Genomic DNA, 21,516 nt, shown 5'->3' with positions numbered 1-21,516 from the left:
GGAAAAGGGCTGAAGAGAGCTTCCTTGATGACCCCCTAGCTCCTCCTGAGAACAGATGCATTTATGCTCCATATCCCTAACTCAGAAATTTCTTCTAAAATCTAACCCCAAATCCCCTTTTGTCTTCTTTCTTCATAGGACGTAAACGTTTTTGGTCACAGACCTGTGAGAATTTCTCCAAAAAGTATAGGAAGGCATAATATTGTCTTTACGATTTCACCAGGTTCTTGAACTCCTTAAGTCTGTCTGTGTCAGGTTAAGGATACAGCCTAGGGTATCTGACACTATCTCTTTCCACCCCTCTTGGCTGCCTTCCATTGCCTTCACTGGATATAATTCCACAAGCACCTCTTTTTCAACCTTGGGCCGTGATCTGTTCTATCCATTCACCTGCCAGTCGCTGGAGGTTTCAATAATGTAATAGACCCATGCCTGAGGTAGATGGGGGCTGGGGAGTGCGGGTTGAAATTCGATGAGCTGAGTTCAAGTTATGCTTCCCTACTTGTCGGCAGTGAGACCTTGGGTCAGTCATGTAACCTCCCGGAGCCTTAGTTTCCTCACCAGAAAAATGGGAGCAATTAACCTGTACTTAGCAGGAGTATTGGAAGATTCCGTTTGTGAAAGCGAGGGATATGCTGTAAAGCACCTATGAACGTCCCCCGCTTGGAACCACTTTCGAAAACCTTCGAAGCTCCCCGCTAGGTAATGTTTTTTAATGCTTTTCCTATTCATATGGGGTGGGGCTTGTCCCACACTGCCCCACCAGGACCCTCCGCTCTAACTATACCCGCAAGAGCCAGGCCCAGGTGAGCTCACAGCTCAGACCCCGGGCAGGGAGGTCACACTCGAGACTCCGACCGCGCCCACTCCGGAGCCGCGAGGACCCTCCTCCTCTCTTCTGCACCACTCACCCTCCCATCCAGACTCAAGCATGCCCACCCACCCGGCCTGTCTTCCCTTCTTCCCCAGCGCACGCGCGCGGCGGGGCACTCACAAGGCGGCCCCCAGCGCATCGTGCGGGCCGCCACAGCTGGAACTCTGCCCCAGCGCGGCCCGGCGGGTCGGGCTCCCCGCCGCCCCCCAGGCCCCGCAGGTAGAGGAGCGGGGCGGGGTGGGAGAGCCGGAGCGCCGACGGGGCGGGGCCCGCGGGGTGGGGGCTGGGGCCTGACGGCCGGGCCGGGCGGCGGAGCTACAGGGGACAGAGCGCGGGAGGCGCGTGGAGCCAGCCGCAGTTGGAGCCCGAGCCCGAGCCCGCGCCGCCATGCCCCTGGCCTTCTGCGGCAGCGAGAACCACTCGGCCGCCTACCGGGTGGACCAGGGCGTCCTCAACAACGGTTGCTTCGTGGACGCGCTCAACGTGGTGCCGCACGTCTTCCTGCTCTTCATCACCTTCCCAATCCTCTTCATCGGTGAGCGCGCGGGGCGAGCAGCGGAGGAGGGGAGGACGGAGGTCGGGAGGGAGGAGGAGGAGGAGGCGCTGCGCGCCGCAGCGCTCCGCGTCCCCTTGCGGCCAGGCGACCGCCGCTCGCCTCCCTCTTGGGGTCCCCTGCTCTGTGTTATGCCCCGCGGTGCCGGCGCTCGCACACCCGCACAGCCCTCACTCCCGGGGTGTCCCTGAAACCGCACGCACCACAACGGAAGCTCCTGACCCAGGGGACCCCCAAGTTTTGCCACCGCAGGGCCAGAGCTGGGGTGGAGAAAGGGGAAAGCAGGGGTCTCTGTACGCGCTGGAAAGGTCGGGAGGGGGTCGGGCTGTAACCTCAGAGGCGCTGTGTAGAGAGCCGGGCCACCCCTCCCCCAAGGCACCCTTCTCGTCAACCGCAGCTGGGCCCAGGGAGGAGTGCAGCCTGCGCCTCAGAGGCTGGGCTGGGGGCCCTGCGAGCCCTGTGCTTCCCAGGGGCTGAGCCCGACAGTGGTCGGTAGCCTCCGGCAATCCTGGGCTTCCACTCGCCCCGATCGAGAAGAGGCTCCGCTTCCCCAGATAACCCCACCGCGGCGCGCGCGTCTCCGGAGCGCAATTTCTCGGGCTCGGGGCAGAGCCGATCCGACTTAGCAGCGACCCGGACGGAGGCCACCAGCGCCCCTGTTTGAAAGCCCTGTGCAGAGTTCGGCGTCACCGCCCAGACAGTCGTGTGTGCCTCTTTCCCAGGGTCTCCTTTATCTCTCTCCAAGACCTCGAATTTCCCAAGCTAGCTAGCTCTGTCAACTCATAGGGTGTTCCCTGCCTCCCCCAAAACGGGTTAATTTGCTCTAATTAAGAAAAAAAGGCAAATCTTAAGATTCATATACAGCTTTTGAAAAGAAAGGAAAAATTGCTACAAAATTAAAAAGAGGAGGATGCTGCAGAAGCAAAAAGTTGCTAGTTGTTGACAAAGACAACTAGAAATAGGAAGGAAGCTTATGGCTCACATGTGTATCAAAAATTGTACCGGCATTTACACTGTTGCTCTCAACCAAATGGTTTATTTATGCGGTTATTTGTCACACAAGAAGTCCGCATATAAAATGGGTACCTGCACATGTGGGCCTCTGTGGGTCCAGGGTTTCATGCAAGGACATTTAGTTCATGTGTACCATACTGGGGCATTGTCATGGGTACACTCCTCATCCCCACCATGGACCCAATGCCTAAGCACCCCCCTGGGGTTCACGAAACCTCCTCCAGGTGAGCCAGGCTTCCCACCTCTTCCTGTCTCTCCTTGCAGGATGGGGCAGTCAGAGCTCCAAGGTGCACATCCACCACAGCACATGGCTCCACTTCCCGGGGCACAACCTGCGCTGGATCCTGACCTTCATGCTGCTCTTCGTCCTGGTGTGTGAGATCGCGGAGGGCATCCTGTCTGATGGGTGAGTGACTCTCAGAGGACTCAGGAGAGTGGATCTACTCAAGGGTGCTTCCTAAAAGGCCCAGGGAGACCCCAGCTCAGCTGCATTCCATGAGCCAATATCGTTTCATTTGCTAATAAATCCAGCAACTGTTTACCCAACATCTGTGTGCCAGCCACTCTGTGCCAGGCACTGGACAGTGAGAACCAGGCCCTGCTCTCAGTGCAGCAGGGTGGAGGGAACCCAGATCTGCACACCAAGACCTGGTGAAATAATACTAGAGCCTATTAGAGTGGATATGCCCAGCCTCTCCCACAAGCTGCTGGGGTTACCTTCTTGGAGGGAAAAAAATCACTCTTGCTTAAGATCTTTCCTTGGTTCCCGGTTGTTTACAAGGTCCTAAGTCCTCAGCCTGGCATCCAGGTTCCTCACAGTCGGCCCTCCCTCTCTCTAGCCTCATTCCTAAGGGCCTTCTCCCCATGCCCACCTTGCCTCTGGGCCTCACAGCATACTCTTCACACCTCTGCCACAGCACAGATCATACTGTATGTTAACATCTATATCTATTTGCAAACTGTCACCCCCCTAAATCAGAAAGGCCTCAGAGTTGGAATCTGCATTTCATTCATCTTTGTATTCACAGTGCAAGGCACATGAGACAGCTCCATAGACCCTTAGTGACTCCTTAAGAGAATAAATGAAATAACGTTACAAGTAAGTACTGTGGGAGGATAAAGGAAGGCAGAGTTGGGCAAGCTTCATGGTTGAGGGGACTTCTGAGCAGAATCTGGAAGGATGACTAGGGTTCTGACAGGCAGAGGAGTTCCAGAGAGGGAGGGCCAGTGGGGAGTCGTGAGAAAGGTACCACGGGCGAGTGGGGAGGGGTGGGAAGCAGCCACCTCACTAAGGAAGAATGGAAGGATCGGCAAGGCTCAGTGACTGCCTGGGTGAAGGGGTGGTGGAGGGTGGTGGACATTTGGCTTAAATACTTGAGGTCCAATCCCTCTGAGCTGGAATCAGAGTATGCCCAGATTCCACTCCTGCCAGCCCCGGCTCCTGCAGATGGATGGCAGGAGGATGGGATCCTCACCCCCACCAACACACACACTCCCTCACCCTCCCACTCCCAATGTCCCTGCATCCTGGCTTCAGCAGTAATCTCTGTGGTAACTGCTTGCCTTGGGCCTCCTCCTGACTATCAAAGCCCTCAGGTGAGCAGGACCAGAATGCATACTGCCACATAACTAGCAGGTGACAAGTCTGCCTCCCGCCTTCCATCCCAACACCCCTTCCAAAGCAGCACAGATGCTAGAGACGGGAGGGATGCCTTGTGAGCCCTCCGGCCAGAATATACGCACCGGGCTGTAATGAACAAAGCGACAGAGGGGAAAATACCCTTCCTGCAGAGAAGGTAGACCTGGGTCTTTGCTAGCATTTCTGCTATGCCACGTACCAGCTGTGGGACTTTGGACAAGTCACCCAGCCCTTCTGGGTCTCACTTTCTCTACCTGTGAAATGAGCATCATATTCCCTGCCTTGCCTGCTTCATAGGGCAGTGGAGGATGAAATTAGAGCATAGACAGGGTGCAGAGTGCAGAGTGGCAGAGCCCTGGGCAGCTAGTATATTCCCAGAATGTGGGAGACTGGATAGAATACGGCTGGGGACTCCGTCCTGCTGGCTGTCCAGCAGCCCCTCCTGTGTGGGGCAGCACCTGTATCCCAAACCTCTCCAGCTCAGTGCAAATCGCCATCTCCTCCCCAGAGAGCAGGTCAGCTCCTCAATAGGCACTTATCTGGTATTTGCTGGTTTCCATCTGTGGCCTACATCCCTGGGCAGGGGAGCATGAAGGAGGATGGGAAGGGGAACAGACATGAAGAGAAGCCACAGTCCCTGTCCTGGGTTGGCAGACTTGCCGGAAGTGTATGGGGCAGATGAGAGAGGGGGGCCATTAAAACTGTGGCCTTTAAACTTGAGTTTAGTTTAAGGTAAGCCTCATTTAGTGATTAATTAAGGCATCTAACCTGTAGGGCTTCTTGTCTTCCTTTAAGTATTATTTCTCTGTGATGCTCTGAATTCACAACAACCAAAGCAGTATAGGTTATTTAGAAATTTTTTTTAAATATAGAATGTTTTCCCAGACCACCATACACTGGGAAAAAGCCATATATAAAACTTTTACCTAATTTCTTACCTAAGTCAGTGTATATTATTCAGTAAAGCAGCCTAAATCTATTTAAGTCTTGTCATAAAATACTTATTTCAGTTATGGTTATTCACTGTCTTATTTCATCTTATAAAATGTTGATCATTTCTACCTTCTACTGCAAAATAAATGAATGTACTTAAACTTATGAAATAACATTTTAGATGTCACTTAAAAATGTATGCAGGAGTACAGAGTTTTTCAAAATTATTTCAAGGAGTACAGAGGCAAGAGTTTTGAAGACCTCCTGGACAGGGTGTTGGTTGTTTCCAGTGCCCCCACTAGTGACTGCCTTGTACCTCCTGTAACAGTGCGAAGACCTTGCACTGAGACTATCCACTAATCAAGCTTGAAGAATATCAACGTGTACAGCCTCATTTAACAAGAAATCTGGAGGCCACCTTTTTTAGTTGGTGTGGTGGCTTAGTAATGGCATCAGGAACCCAGCTTCTCCACATCTTTCTATACCATACTCTGTGTGTCCACCATATCTTCTCTTATGGTTACAAGATGGCTGCCCAACTCCAGGCATCAACTAAGCAAGGAAAAAGGGAGCATGTTGCCCACAGGCCTCTTCTTTATGCAGGAGATCATCTTCTACAGACATTCCTTACATCTCATTGACCAGAATTGGGTTATATGGCCACTCTTAAACCGATCACTGACAGAGAAGTGTGCAATTGCATGGCTGCTTGAACCAATCACCATCCATTCCCTGGGGCTGGGCACATTGCTGCTGGAGCAAACTTGTGGTTCTTCTAGCGAGGAAGAAGGGAAACACACTGCCTCTATGCTATATCCTAGTCCCACCAGACCGCTTGGGGTCCCAACATGGCTCTCTTCATGCCCCCCACGTTCTCTGTTGAACTCCTGCTCATCCTTCAAAGTTCAGCCTTGTGCCACCTCCTCTGTGAAGCATTCCCTGCTTGCCCACCCTCCCCTGTGTGCTCTCAGCCTTCTGTCCATCTGCAATACCACTTCCCTAGACTGCCTAGTCCGACGGTTCGCTCTGAGCATGGTTGCTTCCTTCCGAACTGTCAGCTTCTCGAGGGCAGGGACTCTTTGCACACTGGATAGAAGGAGCAGCGCAAGCAAGGGCAGCGCTGAAGCAGAAGACTGGAGGAGGCCTCCTGGCAATGGAGGGGTTCCTAACCATAGCTTCACTAGAAAGAGCAGGCTGGGCAGCGCTGGAAAAAAAGCTTGAGGCCACATCACCTGTGCCTTTGAGTTTTGCTTTCTATAGAAGGGAGCCTTGGAAGGGCATGATCAGGACCAGTCAAGTTGAGCCTCCTCAACAGTCGTGGGGAAGCTGAGTTCTGGGAGGGAGCTCTGGCTCCCTATGGGGCTTATCACCAGACCAGAGTCCACCTACTGAGGCCTCTGTAGGGGGATAAGCTGGTTGCAAGCCAGAAGCTTTGCAGCTGCGACTGCCAAGGCCAGCTCCCCTATGCCAGATTCTGTAAGCGTGAACCCAGAGAGAGAAGGCCATGAATTTCAAAGCCTGAACACCGAGCTCTCATAGCATCTCTGTGTGAACGCCTGGGCCCCTTAGTTAACAGGCGTGTTTGGGGTATGGGCTGGGCAGAGCTGCCAGCATATGGTATGGAACTCTATGGCATGTGTGTTCTGGAGGCCCCACTGTGTGCTGTGCCCTAAGCACGAGGCCTGGGTTACTCTGTTAGGGTACGACGCAGCTCATCTACATTTTCTCTCTCTCTCTCTCCCTCTCTCTCTCTCTCTCTCTGTCCCTCTTGCCCTTATCTCAGGGTGACCGAGTCCCGCCATCTCCACCTGTACATGCCGGCCGGGATGGCGTTCATGGCTGCTGTCACCTCTGTGATCTACTATCACAACATTGAGACCTCCAACTTCCCCAAGCTGCTGATTGGTAGGGAAAGGGGAGGAGTGGGAAACGGGGAGAGATAGGGACTTCCATTTGTTCCTTCAGATAATGTTTGCTGAGGACTTACTATGTGCCAGGTACTGTTCTAAGTGCTAGAGGTTCAGAATTAGAGAAGAAAAATTCTTGCCACTGTGGAGCTTCCAGTCTGGTGGAGGAGACGTACAAGCAAAGACAGTGAACAGACAAGCAAACAAATAAGCAGTGAGGATGCCGTGAAGAACATAGAGCCGGGTAAGGGGTAGAGAGTGAAGGCCGTGCTGCTGTCTGTGTAGGATGCTCAGAGGAGGTCTCTGATAAAGGTGAGCATGCAGACGTTCGGGGGTAGATGTTTCCGTGCAAATGGCACAGCAAGCGCAAAGGCCTTCTGATAGGAACAAACTTGGCAAAGAGGCTAGTATGGGCGAAGGCAAATGAGCAAAGGGAAGAATGGTAGGAGATGAGGTCAGGGGCCAGGAGAGGAACAAGGAAGACTCCTAGGCTTTGGGCCAGAGTACGTGGGTGAACATGGTGGTATTAGTAACTGACATGGCAAAGGAGCAGGAGTTGGGGTGTTTAGGCCACAGTTGAGTTTGAAACAGCCAGCTCAAGTGTCAGGCGGTCAGTTAGATAAACAAGCTGGGTGTTCCAGAGGAGGTCTAAGATAGTCATGGCTTTATAGGTGACATCTTGAGCCCAAATGAGGTAACCTGGAGGAAAGAGAAGGGCCCCAGGACCAGAGCCTGTGGTTTGCCAACATTTAGGAGTGCCCGCTTAGACCTTCTGACACCATGTGGCCGGGGTCCCAGTCAGAAACAACGGTGATGGCTGTTGACATTTACTGAGTGTGTACTGTGTGCCAGGCTCAATGCTAAGCTTCCTCCATGCATTATCTCACTTAACTCCCACACTCTTCCTCTTGTACTGTTGCTATCCCCATTTTACAGATGTGAACACTGAAACTCAGAGAGGTTACAAATAATAACAGTGAACGCTCATTTAACACTTGCTATGTGTCAGGCACGATCCTAAGCATTTTACATATATTAACTCATTTAATCCTTACAACTCTGTGAGGTAGGTACCATTATTATTTCCCTTTTATAGATCAGGAGACCGAGGCTCAGTAGTTAAGTGGTTTGCGCTAGTCTCCCCAGCTAGTCAAGGGCCAGAGCCAAGTTGGTTTTTTTTTTTTTTTTTAATATTTATTTACTTATTTGGCTGCACTGGGTCTTAGTTGTGGCATGCGGGATCTTTCATTGCGGCGTGTGGGCTCTTCGTTGCAGCACGCGGGCTTCTTTCTAGTTGTGGCGCACGGGCTCAGTAGTTGTGGTGCGCGAGCCCTCCAGTTGTGGCGCACGGGCTTAGTTGCCCCGCGGCATGTGGGATCTTAGTTCCCTGACCAGGGATCGAACCTGCATCCCCTGCATTGGAAGGTGGATTCTAAACCACGGGACCACCAGGGAAGTCCTCAGAGCAAGGTTTAGATCCCAGGAGTCTGGCACCCAAGCAGGCTCTTAAAAAGGCTGAGACTGTGTGTTTAAGGGTCCTCAGACTGTGCTTAGGCCAGAGGTATAAATCCACAGATCTGCCTCTGTGTGGGGCTCAGTCTGCATGTCTAAGGCCAGGGCTGTACATCTGACTGTTAGGCTGTGGTCAGACCGTGTGTCATTAAGTCAGACTATGATTTTTAGGAATCATAGCATCTAATTGACATCTGGAGTCTGGAACTCTCTGTGCTAAGCCAGAGACAGCATGGTGTCATGAGTGGGTAGAGGATGTTTCCCAAGCTAATCACAGGTCTACCTTCCTGTGTAAGGTGGGAGCTGGCTCCATCAGGATCACCCTGGTGATGCCCCCACCCCAGGGGCCCCCAAGTGAGTGTGGTTGGGGGACTAGGGGGCAGCAGGTGGAGAGGTGTTAAATACAGGCTTCGGAGAGCCTCCCGCGCCAGTGTCTGAAGCAGCTCCTCATGCACAGAGACCTCTCATTAACCACGAGGCCTAGCTGACCGGTGCCCCTGGAAACACCCTGTCTGGGCATCTGGCGAGTTCATTTTCTCATTCTCCAGAAAGTGCATAATATTATCTCCGCAAAGCACAAATGAGCACCCATGGATGGACCAGTCCTTCTCCAAGGAACAAAGACTAACTCCCCCCTTTGGTAGAGCTTTGCTCTCCACAAAGCCAGAGATTCTAGAACAGGGAAAAGGGAAGAGGATGCACCCCATGAGCTGCAGGGCAGCGGGTATTAGGGGAATAGTTGGCCCTTTGAGGAAGCTACTGTCCGGTCACAGGTCTGGAATCCTGCAGAAAGGTGACCCATGATGCGGCTTACATTGTCCCGCGAAGTAACCTTGTTCCTGGACCCAGGTGAGATCAGAAGGTGTTCTGTGAGAAAGTCATGTTGGAGCTAAGAACTGAAGGATAGGTAGGAACTAACTGCGAGAAGGGACAGGGGAATGCTTCAGGCAGAAGGAGCAGCATGTGCAAAGGCCCAGAGGCAGAAGATGCAAAGCGCATTAGGAAGTCTGGGCAAAAAACAGCAGCTGAAGTGCAGAGAACAGAAGGGAGCTGAACTTTGAAGGTTGGAGTGGCAGGTGGGGCAAGACCTTGAAGGCCACACTACAGGCATTATTCTTTATCCCAAGGACGATGGGAAGCCGTTGAGGATTGGGATGTGTGTGTGTATGTGTTAACATATACATAACGTAAATCTTACCATTTTAACCACTTTTAAGTGTACAGTTCAGTGGCACTCAATACATTCACATTGTTGGGTAACTATCACTACCATCCATCTCCAAAACTCTTTCCTCTTCCCATTAAACAATAACTGCACCCATTAAACAATAACTCCCCTCAACCCCTCGAAACCATCATTCGATAATACTTTCTGTCTCTATGAATCTGACTACGTTAGGCACCTCGTATAAGTGGAATCATACACTATTTTGTCCATTTGTGACTGGTTCATTTAACTTATTATATTCTTACGTTTCACCCATGTTGTAGCACGTGTCAGAATGTTCTTCCTTTTTAAGGCTGAATGATATTCCATTGTGTGTGTGTGTGTATATATATATATATGTATATATATATATATATATATATACACACACACACACACACACACACACACACCATATTTTGTTTATCCATTCATCCATCAATGGGCAGTTGGGTTGCTTCCACCTTTTGGCTATTAAAAATAATGCTGCTATGAACATGGGTGTGTTGAGATCATATTTGATCAAATGTATTGCTCTACGGAGGCTAGGTTGGAGGAGGGCAAGAGGGGAAGTGGGGAAACCATGAGAAAGCTCTTAAGGTGGTCCAGGGGAGACATGATGGTGACCTGACCCAGATGGCCACCCAGATGGACAGAAGTGAGTGGATTCAAGATAATTAGGAGGTAAAATAGAATTTGGTAATAGGTAGGATGTGGGGGTGAGGGAGAGGAAAGGGAGGGAAGAAGCAGAGGTAATGGGAATTCAGAGTTTAAAACTCACCAGCAGCCCCTGTGTTTTACTACTTTCTTTCCTTTCTCCTTTCTCTCAGACATGCACTAAGCTTTTACCGAATGCTGCTGTGTCTGGCAACAGGCTGAGGGCTCAGCACTGTAGGATGGGACTGTGGAAATAACCCCTGGGCTTAGTCCTGGGTCCACAACTAACTCCCTGTGTGACCTTGGACAAGACACTCAGGCTCTCTGAGCCTCAGTTTCCCCATCTGAACAGGAATAGTAAGTCCCTGCCTAAGGCATAGGGTTCTTATAAAGATCAAATCAAACCATATCTGTTACGTGTTAGAGGCAAGACCAATCTGAGACATATTTTCAAGTCTTGGCCCCAGGAGGAACCCTCACGAAGGTCTGAAGAGGTTCTGGTCCCTGGGATAGAGTCTGTTGGGAGAGTATAGGTGTGGATGCAGGGGGATGTCCCCCAGCTAGGGGATTCCTTGTGACCTGGAGACCTGACCCGGCTGAGGGACGTCATCCCAGTCTTGAGGGCTGGGACCAGAAGCGGATGCTCCTGCCTTCTATCCTGATGCTCTCGCTCAGGTGGCATTTGTCCCTCCCCAGTTCAATGTCTCAACCTAGTTCCCAGCCCAGAGCCAGGCTGAGACAGACCCCAGCTTTTGTCCCCAAGAGATGCCCTGGCATTTATGTCCTGGCCCACCTAGGGATGAAGGCAGGGTGACAGTCTCCTTCCCTCTCTGTGATTCCTCTAGAGAGGAGCTCTAGGCATTTAGGCTGACCTTATATCACATATAAGATCATATATATCATATATCACAGAGCATATGACTCTAGGGAGTAATTGGGGAGGGACTGCCTGTGCTAAAGCACCCCCTAAAGGGGGATTTAGTTACTGCTCTCTTTTGTTGTCACCAGCTGACTGTGGTTTATTGGTGGATTTGGATGGGGGTGGGTGGGAATTTACAGGATAGAATCCACAGATGGCTCCTGATGTTTAGGGTCCAAGGTCTGAAATCTGGAGATAACAAATATATTAACAGCTGATATCCAAAGAGCACCCACTGTGTGCCAGGCTCACTGTGCTAAATGCTCTCCATACATTGCTCATGACGACTTTTGAGGTAGTACTATTATTATTCCCATTTATGGATGAAGAAACTGAAGCCTAGATGGGTTAAATGACTTACCCAAGGTCACATAGCTATTAAGTCAGAGGATCTGTGCCCAGGCGTATCTGGCTGCAGGCCCGGCTCTAACCACGATACACACTGCCTCTCAGGACTGTGATTTATTCTTTTGTATCCCCCACTCCCCAGGCTCCCTGAGGAGCATCATCATGCCGCAGTGGACTCTGGACTTGGGGGCCAGGGACCTAGGCCCTCACCCTCTCTCTGTCACTAACTTGCAGTGAGCTTGGGCACGTCACCTCCTCTCTCTGGGCCTCAGGTTCCTCATCTGTTAAATGAAAGGGCTAGATTGAAGGACCTTTAAGATCTTCCCAGCTTGGGAATTCCACAAGGAAGCCATTGTAGGGTGGAGCCTACATGCACAGGCTCCGGCACTAGGCTAGTCCACTTAATGGCTGTGTGACCTTAGGTCAGTTACCAAACCTTTCTGAGCCTCGATTCCTTTGTCTGTTAAACTGAGCATGACGGCAGGACTTCCTTCACAAGGCTAATGTAAGAAATAAATGAGATAAATATAATTAAAGTGATTATTTGGTATGGTGCCTATAACTTAGTTAAATTCAAGAAATAAATCCACTATTTTTCTTCTTATTTATTGTAAAGGGAAATTTGGCTGACCACTTGACTTCAAGATGATTATTATTTTTGAACATACCTATCATGAATGTTTTAATGTATGCACAATCGTCTCAAAATTACACACTCATATATTCACATGCACGGACACCCCTTTACTCAGAAATGTGCATACTCACACCCATAACACTTGCTTGTCCACACACACACCTCTTCCCTGACACACTTATTTTCTGTCCTCTTCCACACAGCTGCACACACACACACATGAATACGTGCACACACATCCTCCGTGCTCTCTTGTCTCTCCTCGGCAGCCCTGCTAGTCTACTGGACCTTGGCCTTCATCACCAAGACTATCAAGTTTGTCAAGTTCTACGACCACGACATCGGCTTCTCGCAGCTGCGCTTCTGCCTCACGGGGCTGCTGGTGATCCTCTACGGGATGCTGCTCCTCGTGGAGGTCAACGTCATCAGGGTGAGGGTAAGCGGGCCACTCCTGGGCTGCCACCCACCTGAGGACACACCTGGGCCAGGGCGGGGCTTCTGACCCGTGTCCTGCGCCTGGGTGTGGGTCCCCACCCTCTTCTTAGCCAAGCCCTAGAAGGAGTCAGCTTCTTTTACCTACTCCCAAAAGGAGAGTTGAGGCCAGTGGGAAAAGTTTCAGGAGGAACATTCCATCCGGCCCAGCTGCCCTCTACCCCAGGCTCCCAGGGGGAGAGGAAGTGACAGCTGAGGCTGTAGGAGTCTGGGTTTAATCCCATAGAGAGGAAATAAAAGCTTCAGGTACTGGCTTCTCTGAGTTTGTTTGATTTTTTTTTTCTTTTTGAGGTCAGGGAGGCTTATTTTAATGTATTCATATAGTTACACATGAATGAGTAAATGTGGCAAATGTGGCTACATACATGTCTTTTGTTTCTTTATCATTTTTGCTTGCCCCCTTTCCCTCTCTGAGATTCATACCCTCCCCTCCCCCAACCTCTCTCTCCCCAGGTAACCCAGATTAACAGCCTAGTATGTGTCCTTCCATTCTTTGCTTTTATTAATATAATACCACATACTTGTATCTGTTAAGAATTTCTTCTCAACACATATAAGTATTGTTTTTTTCTTTCAATATTAGTTTTCTAAAAATGGGATCATATTATACATAGTTTTTCACAGCTTGCTTTTCTCATCTAACAGATATCCCTGGGGACTCCCTCCAAGTCTAAGATGGTTAATTTAGCTTCCTTAATGGCTGCATAATATTCCATAGTGGGGATGAGCCATAATTTATTCAGCCATTACCCTAGTGATGGGCATTCACTTTGTTGCCAACTTTTTACCTTCATAAATAATGGCATATTCAACATACCTATATCTTTGTGTATTGCTGCTTTTATTTCTATGGGAGAGAATCCAAGGAATGGAGTTACTGGCTCAAAGGGTCTGTGTATTTTAAATGTTAATTGATGCTGCAGATTACCTTCCAGAAATGCTGTAACCTACCAGCAATGAATCAGAAAGCGCTTTCCCTTTCTCCAACCAGCAAGGGGGGCTATAGCCATTTCTAATTTGCGCCAGTCTGATGAGCAAAAAGTGCTACTTTAATCTGCATTCTCTGACTCCTCTGCTTTAGTTGGTGATTTGCAGCCTATAGAGGCTTCTATATTCCCTACCTCCACTGACCCTCACATCATCCCCTTTGTAGATGAGGAGACACTTTAGATGAGATGTGTCCAAAGACGCCTTGCTAGTAAGCGGAGGAGGCAGGATTCAAACCCAGGTCTGCATGGCTCCACATTCTGCAAACCCTACATGAAACACAATGGCATCTTCAGAATTGTAGGAGAAGATGGTATATGGAAGCTGCTCCTCCCCAACCCAACCCAACCCACCCCAGGGGATTCAGAGGGGCCCTCGATGAAGAGTTATGAGTCAGGAGGCCCTGGCGCTGGTAGCCAAGAGGAGTTGGGGGATCCTTTTCCTGGGAATAGGCAAACGATGGCCCCATCTATTAGAGGTCAAGGGTGGGATGTCACAACCCCAGATCTTTGCTGAGGCACAATAGTGGGTGGTGAGAAGTTGCACTTACCCATCCCCAGTGACCCATGTGCCCTACAGAGATACATATTCTTCAAGATGCCGAGGGAAGTGAAGCCCCCAGAGGACCTGCAGGACCTGGGGGTGCGCTTCCTGCAGCCCTTCGTGAACCTGCTGTCCAAAGGCACCTACTGGTGGATGAACGCCTTCATCAAGACTGCCCACAAGAAGCCCATTGATCTCCGAGCCATTGGGAAGCTGCCCATCGCCATGAGGGCCCTCACCAACTACCAGCGGCTCTGCGAGGCCTTCGATGCCCAGGCGGTCAGTGGGGGCATGGCCACCCCATCCATTCCCTGCCCTCTGGTTTAGAGTCACAGATGGGGACATCAGAAAGTATCAGGTCAAACCCTTGATGGGACAGTGGGGAAACTGAGTCCCAGTGAGAGGGAGAGGCTTGCCCTAAGTCACACAGTGAACCAGGGACAAGTCCAAGACCAAAGACTCATAGGACAGTCACAGCTGGAACGGCCCTCACAGTTTATAGCTCATCTGGTCTAACAGTTTCATTGTCCATGTGGGGAAACTGAGGCCCTGAAGGGAGGTACTGATTTCCCATGCCCTGTGCTCTTCCTTTTGGAGCTCAGTGACTGTAAAGGTGGGAATTTTCATCCATTTGGAGAGCAGGGCCATTAGTAGCCTGATCCTTACAATAACTCTATGATTTGGGCCAGGCAGGCATCTCTCCAAATCACTGATGAGGAAACTGAGGCCCTGAGGAAGGCTGTGACCTCCCCAGAGCTGGCCCACAGCTGGTGGGTAGTAGAGCCAGTTGCCTGACTCCCAGTCCAGTGCTCCTTCACTGCTTCTGCCCTAGCATCAAGGGGAGACGCTGAGGCAGACACAGTGGCACTGGACTGGCATATGTTACTCCCTCATTACAGTGCTGTGCTCACCACGTAGTCCCTGACCAGCTGTGTGACCTTGATCCATCATCTGGCCTCAGTTTCCCCATCTGGACCATGTTGGGTCCCCGTATGGACCCACACAACCACACGCTTGGTGGTTCCATAATTTCTTCCTGGAGTTCACCTTTTTGCAGCAGATGCCACTGGGTTTCCCCAGGCAGCAGGAGCCAGGAGCTCCCTGGGAGGCTGGGCCCTGCTGTGAATGGGCCCTCAGCCACTCTGACCCGGCCATGGGTCTCTCTGGGCAGCGGAAGGACATGCAAAGCACACAGGGTGCCCGGGCCATCTGGCAGGCCCTCTGCCATGCCTTCGGGAGGCGCCTGGTCCTCAGCAGCACTTTCCGCATCTTGGCTGACCTGCTGGGCTTCGCTGGGCCACTGTGCATCTTTGGAATTGTGGACCACCTCGGGAAGGAGAATCACGTCTTCCAGCCCAAGGTAGGCCACCCAGGGGTAGAGCAGGGCACCCTTTGCAAGGTTTTCACTCACGGGTGAGAAAGGGCAAGAGGCCGATGTGTGTGATCTGTGACTGCACCGGGGCAGCTCCTTACCATGCACAGACCCTTAGCCATATCCCCCTCTAGGAGATGCTCTGCATCTGGTCAACAGAAACGTTAGAAGGCAAGCTTGTGCCCCTAGAGGATTTATGGCACTCTGCTCTTTTCACCATACCATAATCACCATAATAGCTCTCTCAGTTATGTCATCATTCAGAAAGTTGCAGGAAGTGCATGTGTTTATCCAGTGTCTAGAGCTTCTATTTGTTAGCTTTTAGTTCATGTCATCTTAACAGACTCTAAATAACTTTTCGCGAATCTATCTTCTTCAGTTTTGTATATTCACAGCACTCAATGTTCGGCAGGGCCATTTTGGTGGCGCTGTTGGGGGGAGGAGAGTGGGAAACCTCCGTGTGTAGGGCTTTTTCTCCCTCCACTCCAAAGTTTATTAAAAGCTGCCCCAGTTTTATTAATATGTTAGACTTGCCCATTAAAATTTCTTTTTAAAAAAGAGTTCCATGTCTTAAAAATATTTGAAACCCATTGGACTAGCTGATATCCAATGGCCTTTCCGGCTCTAAAGATGCTACAGACTGAAATTTGTCGGACAACAGAGACAGAAAATCTTTCTGGGGTTTATTTTCCTTTCTTGGGGCAATAGCATCCACTCTGGGGGTGAGGGTGGAGTACTTAATTCTTCCATCTGTTTCTTTGCTGCCACTTAGGTTTAGATGGTCACGAAACGGAAAACTTTTCACCTCTAATAAAATTCAGAGTCTTATTTTCCCAGCAGGAACATCATTATAACCTTTTAACCACAAACAGACAGTCCAAAAATGATGCAGGGAATTACTAATTAGGGATCTGACTACTAATTTACGACTCTCCCTTGTGTAATGTTATTCATCTCGTGGGCTCCAAAATTGCAGATACCATTTAATCCTCAGGAGGGTCATATGAATTTTTTCCAGAGATATAATTAATCAGCTGAGTACTTTTGGCCGGGAATATGAGACACTCCAAGTCTGTTTGTCTGATTTACTCAGCAAATGATTATTGAACCCTACCATGTGCCAGACCTGGGTTAGGCTGTGAGAGTGTAGAGGCAATGGTTACGATGAGGAGGATTAACAATAATAACAACCATTTATTGACTGCTTAATACATGCCTGGCTGTGTGCAGAAGTTATCCATGTGTTATCTCATTTAATCCCTAAAACAGCCCTTTAGGGTAAGTTTTTTTGTAACAGTTTTATTGAGATATAATTCACATAACCATACAACTTATAAGATAGGTATTTTAATCCCCATTCTACAGATGAGGAACTTGAGGCTCAAAGAGGTTAAGTAACTTTTCCTAGGGTCTCTCAGCTAGTTAGTGACAGAGTCAGGATTTGAAACCAAGTCTCTTTCACTCCATAGTCTGGGCATTTACAATCATGATGCTAAATTGATTATTATTATCAAGCCATCACTGCTGGCTCCAAGGATTGTGAAACCCAATGGAGGAGAGAGAAATCTAAATAAAATATTTTTATACCATGTGTTAAATACTACTGCTCGGAAATAGATACAAGGAACTATGGGAAGAAGGAGTGACTAACTCAGCCAGTGATCATGACAGCTTCATAGAGGAGAGGGTATTTGAACGGGGCCTTGACAGATGCATAGGAGTTGGCTAGGCTAAGATGGGTAGATTTCTTGTTCAATCAAGAATGTGAGGACTATTAACTTTGAAATAAATTTTATGAAAACTTTACTGTACTTCACAATTTTTTCGCTTTTAGAAAATGCTTCTATAATGTGTCAATTCCTTAAAAAAATAAACTTGAGAAAGCCTAAAAAAAAAAAAAAAAAAACTTTGAGGACTCTTTTTGCTTATTTAGACTTCAGTGGCTTTTGAGCCGCTGAACTTTATTTGACCCCAAAAGAGGGGGGAAGAGACTGCTTCTCTTGTCCACAGGAGTGTCACCTTCAGGTTCAGTCTGACCTTAGATGACCCCCAAATACTCCACATTGATAAAACTGCAGCAGCATGGAGCCAGTTGTTAATATTAGGGGGAAGTGACACCAGCCAGAGCCCTTATCAACTTGTCCACATCGTCTTCTTCTTCCTATGTTTCCCAAAACTCTTATGCCAGTCTCCTAAGAACTCTGAGGGCGGATGTGTCAGAGATGGTGAGAACAACACTTAGAATATTAGTTCATCTGAATGTTAGCTTTGCCTTCTCTTTTCTCTTTGTTTATACACAAACCCTGAGATTTGCTGCCCTCTCATTGGAACGCTCTTGTCTCAGTTACTTGTTGGCACATAAGTCGCCGAGACAGGTGGCCCTGCCTCAGTGGCAGCAGGCCTTATCAAATTTAATATTTGTTCCCTGCAGCCCAAATACAATCAGCAAATTACAGACATAGAAACGAGAGTTGAAAGTAAATATAGTCTCCAGTGTCAGCAACAAAGAGTCGTCAATCGTGTGGTTGCTTGGGATATGGCTTAATTCTCATTTGGGCTTCTGGGCTCAGAAAGTAGGGGAAAGGGGTCATTCATTAAAGTTACTTGGTTCACCCCCCTACCTCCCGGCAGGCAGCTCTAACCCACAGAGACAGGTGCTATTCTGGTCTTTATGAACAAAGAAGGAAGCTCTCTAGCTACACGTCACAGTGTTTAACAACCGTCTCAGTGAGAAAGCCCTTCTTTCCGCTCAGCCTGAATCCATCCTGCTGCAGTCAGCGCAGCCGGGCACCCATTGTTTACTCTGTTATCAGTGGCTGCCCTGTCCTCTCTTCCCTCGCCAGGATACTCACACTTGACAAGAATCATACCGCCCTTGGCATCTTCAAGGACAAGCCTTTCTTATCTCTTCTTTTATTGCTGGAAGTGTCATATAGCCTGCTAGGTCTTTGGCACTCCTGTCCCCCTGCCACTCCCCAGGGAAGGCTGGGACCCAGGCTGTGCACAGCCCACAGTAGATCTCTTTCCAGCCCCCTCTCTCACCCAACCCCCACCAACAATCTGTCACCTTCCATGGATGCCTCTGATCTGTCAGGGGGGCAAGGATTTATGAAAAACTGCTGGCATCTGAAACCTGCCAGCACTGCTCTAGGCTGTGAGCTGAGCAGAGAAAAAAAGAAAGAACAGTCTGGGTTTGATCTCAGGGCCAAAGCTTCAAATGGCCTCTAAACCCCAGTGGGAGTCATGTGTAGGTTAGTGAGTGTGTGTTTCTGAATGAGTTCTCCTGAGACCTGCTTATGAGTCTATGCGTATGTCCTTCTGTTTGTCCCTGTGTCTCTTGGTATGTCTCTTTCTGTGTATACCTGTGTTCCCATTTGGACGCCTATATTTGTGGCTATCACTGTGGGTACTTTGAGAACTTATATGCATTTCTGTGATTTTGTGATGTCAGCGTGTGGGTTGGTCTCTTTACGACAGTGCCCATGAGCTGCTCTGGTCTGGCATGCGTCACTAACCCCCTCTCAGCTGCCAAGATGCATCTCCAATGTCACCTCCTCCAGGAAGCCTTCCTCTGGTTGAATTAGATGCTCCTCTTCTGTGCTCCCATAATATCCTATGCTTGCACCATCAAAGCACCCCTTTTCTTTTTCCTCAACTTGACCCTGAGTCTCCTAAGACAGGACCTGCATTGTCTGACCTCTGTGTGCCGAGCTCCATGCCTGACACCCAGGAGGCACAGGAGAAATGATTCTTCAATGAATAATGCAGATGTTACTGTTACTGCTTACACTTACTAAAAAATTTTTTTACCTACATTGTTACATTGGATTCTCATAACAACTCTCTGAAGTAGAAACCCTTAATGGCCTCATTTTACAGGTAAGGAAACTAAAGCTCAGAGAGGTTGAGGAACTTACTAAGGACATAGTAGCTAACCTAATGAGTCAGAGCTCAGACTCAGATATGGCTAACCTCAAAGTCTAAGCTCTAAACCACGATGTCAAATGGTTGTGGATGGATGGGTGGGTGCCTTGGTCTGTGAGTGGTCAAAGACAGTTCTCAAGTGTTTTTACCCAGGGCCTCCCAGAACTGGGACCTACAAGCAATTCACTTTTTGGCCCTTGCCAAAATTGGAAGCAAGATCCCAAGTGTCCCCCTCTCCTTTAAGCTCCAGAGAACAAGGGAAAGGAGCCTTTCCAGTCATACCTCTGGCCAGGCAGGGGCAACGGGAGTCAGACCTGTAGAATCAAGAGTCCTGGGTGCTAGGCCTACCTCTGCAACAAACTCCCTCTGCGCTCTTCAGCAGTCACTTACATTCTGCAGGCCTCTGTTGGCTCGACTGTAAAATGGGGAAATGTATAGCTTCTATAAAAAGTAGATGGGGGGATGAAGATCATATGCACTGATTAATTTAAAATATATTTATTGAGCGCTACTGGGGAAACCCCTGGAAACAAACACAATTTCCTCCCTGAGAGCTTGTGAAAATGTGAGACAAGGGCATCTGATCTTCCAAAGCATTTACCACCCGCCAAATGTCAACTTGTAAGTCCTTGGCCTTTTCTCTCCAGTCTTCAAGGTGCTGGGCAATGCCAGTGCTCTCACAGCCATTTGAAGCTTCCCAAGGCCTGCCTTCCCTGGGCAGCATCCTGGGCCTCTTTGGCTAGTCTAGAACCCACTTCTTAATCAAAATGTAGCTATTCTGGCCTCCATCTCTTTTACGCTGTCTCTTTGAAGAGAGATCAAATAATGACCCAATCAATGACTTATACCTGCAAGCAGATTTTCATTTTAACAGGTCACAAAATTCTTGATCCAAATAAATATTATTTCTGACCGCAGGGTGTGTGTGTTGTTAGGGGAAGGGGTCAAGGCTTTGCCTTTAGACCTGAAAAAAGAGAATTTGTTGCTTTGTGAAAAATGTATAAATACTGATGAGTGCATTTAATAAATAGCACCCATAGCCTAACCAATGAGATCGGTTGATTTTTCTAGCCCTCATTTTCCAGCGTATGTGCTTTCTGATCATTGTGACACAGTGAATGAGTGTCATTCCATGCTGCTCGAGAGCTTTCATGGTAACTGGTGTTCTTGGTTGCATAGTGTTCCCATGAGTATCGTAATATACTTACCCATTCCCTGTGGTTAGATATTTACATGGGTTTTTGCACTCTCCCCCTGCTATAATCCGGAGATAGTACATCTTTGCACATACAGCTATTTCCTTATGTTAAATTATTTCCTTTGGGATAAATCCCCATGATGTGCTTTGTGGCTTTAAAATAATGGACTCTATTCTCCAGAGCTGGGTCTCTACAGAGGCTGGTAGAACAGAAGAATTCCAAGGCATGTTAAACAGGACCAGGTTTTTCCCAAGCCTGGATGACTACATTTTCGACCCAGAACCATCCAGGTGGGCATCTTTCAGTCCCCCACAAGTCACAAGCTTGTAGCTGACAGTAGGAGACTCAAGGTCAAAAGACTGGATGAGGCTTAAGTAGTGGATCTACGGTAGTGATTTTGGCATCACACAGGTTCATGTTCACATATTTTCCTTTATCAGCATGTGACCTTGGGCCAGCCATTTAACCATGCTGAAACTCCACTTCCTCATGTGTAAAATTGGGCTAATAATGGTACTCTTCTCATTGCGTATTGTGCGCCTTGCACCTGGTAAATATTATATCCTGCCCCTTGCTTCCCTGTAAGGTCAGGTTCTTAAGCCACATGGCCTAGTTTTAAGGTCCATTTTGCTGCTTCCAGCCATCCCCACCCTCTCTCCCTTCTCCCTTCTCCCTTTCCCTGTTGAACTTTAACAAATGAGACAGAGTCAGGGGCTTCAGGTGTCAGTAGGACCCCCTTCTAGGAGACCTCACTTCTCCCTATATCTGCTTCCTGCTGTTCCCCAAAAGGGAGAGACCC

General features: G+C 49.1%; 1 protein-coding gene across 5 annotated transcripts in view; it reads left to right on the top strand.

Moving 5' to 3' along the window:
• Nucleotides 1-1,221: 1,221 nt before the first annotated feature.
• ABCC8 (ATP binding cassette subfamily C member 8) overlaps nt 1,222-21,516 on the top strand; it is a 74,564-nt gene continuing 54,269 nt past the window's right edge. For 4 of the 5 annotated variants that reach the window (XM_036862611.1, XM_036862609.1, XM_036862614.1 and 1 more), the window contains exons 1-6: nt 1,222-1,409; nt 2,706-2,847; nt 6,797-6,918; nt 12,470-12,636; nt 14,259-14,501; nt 15,394-15,582. In XM_036862611.1, the coding sequence (XP_036718506.1) occupies nt 1,262-1,409; nt 2,706-2,847; nt 6,797-6,918; nt 12,470-12,636; nt 14,259-14,501; nt 15,394-15,582 (1,011 nt within the window). In that variant the 5' untranslated portion in view covers nt 1,222-1,261. Of the gene's footprint in view, nt 1,410-2,705; nt 2,848-6,796; nt 6,919-12,469; nt 12,637-14,258; nt 14,502-15,393; nt 15,583-21,516 lie in introns of those variants that run through there. The other variant, XM_036862612.1, reaches the window with a different exon arrangement.

The sequence above is a fragment of the Balaenoptera musculus genome, chromosome 8 (assembly GCF_009873245.2).
Source record: "Balaenoptera musculus isolate JJ_BM4_2016_0621 chromosome 8, mBalMus1.pri.v3, whole genome shotgun sequence".
NCBI lineage: Eukaryota > Metazoa > Chordata > Mammalia > Artiodactyla > Balaenopteridae > Balaenoptera > Balaenoptera musculus.
This window is presented reverse-complemented; position numbering and strand designations above follow the sequence as displayed.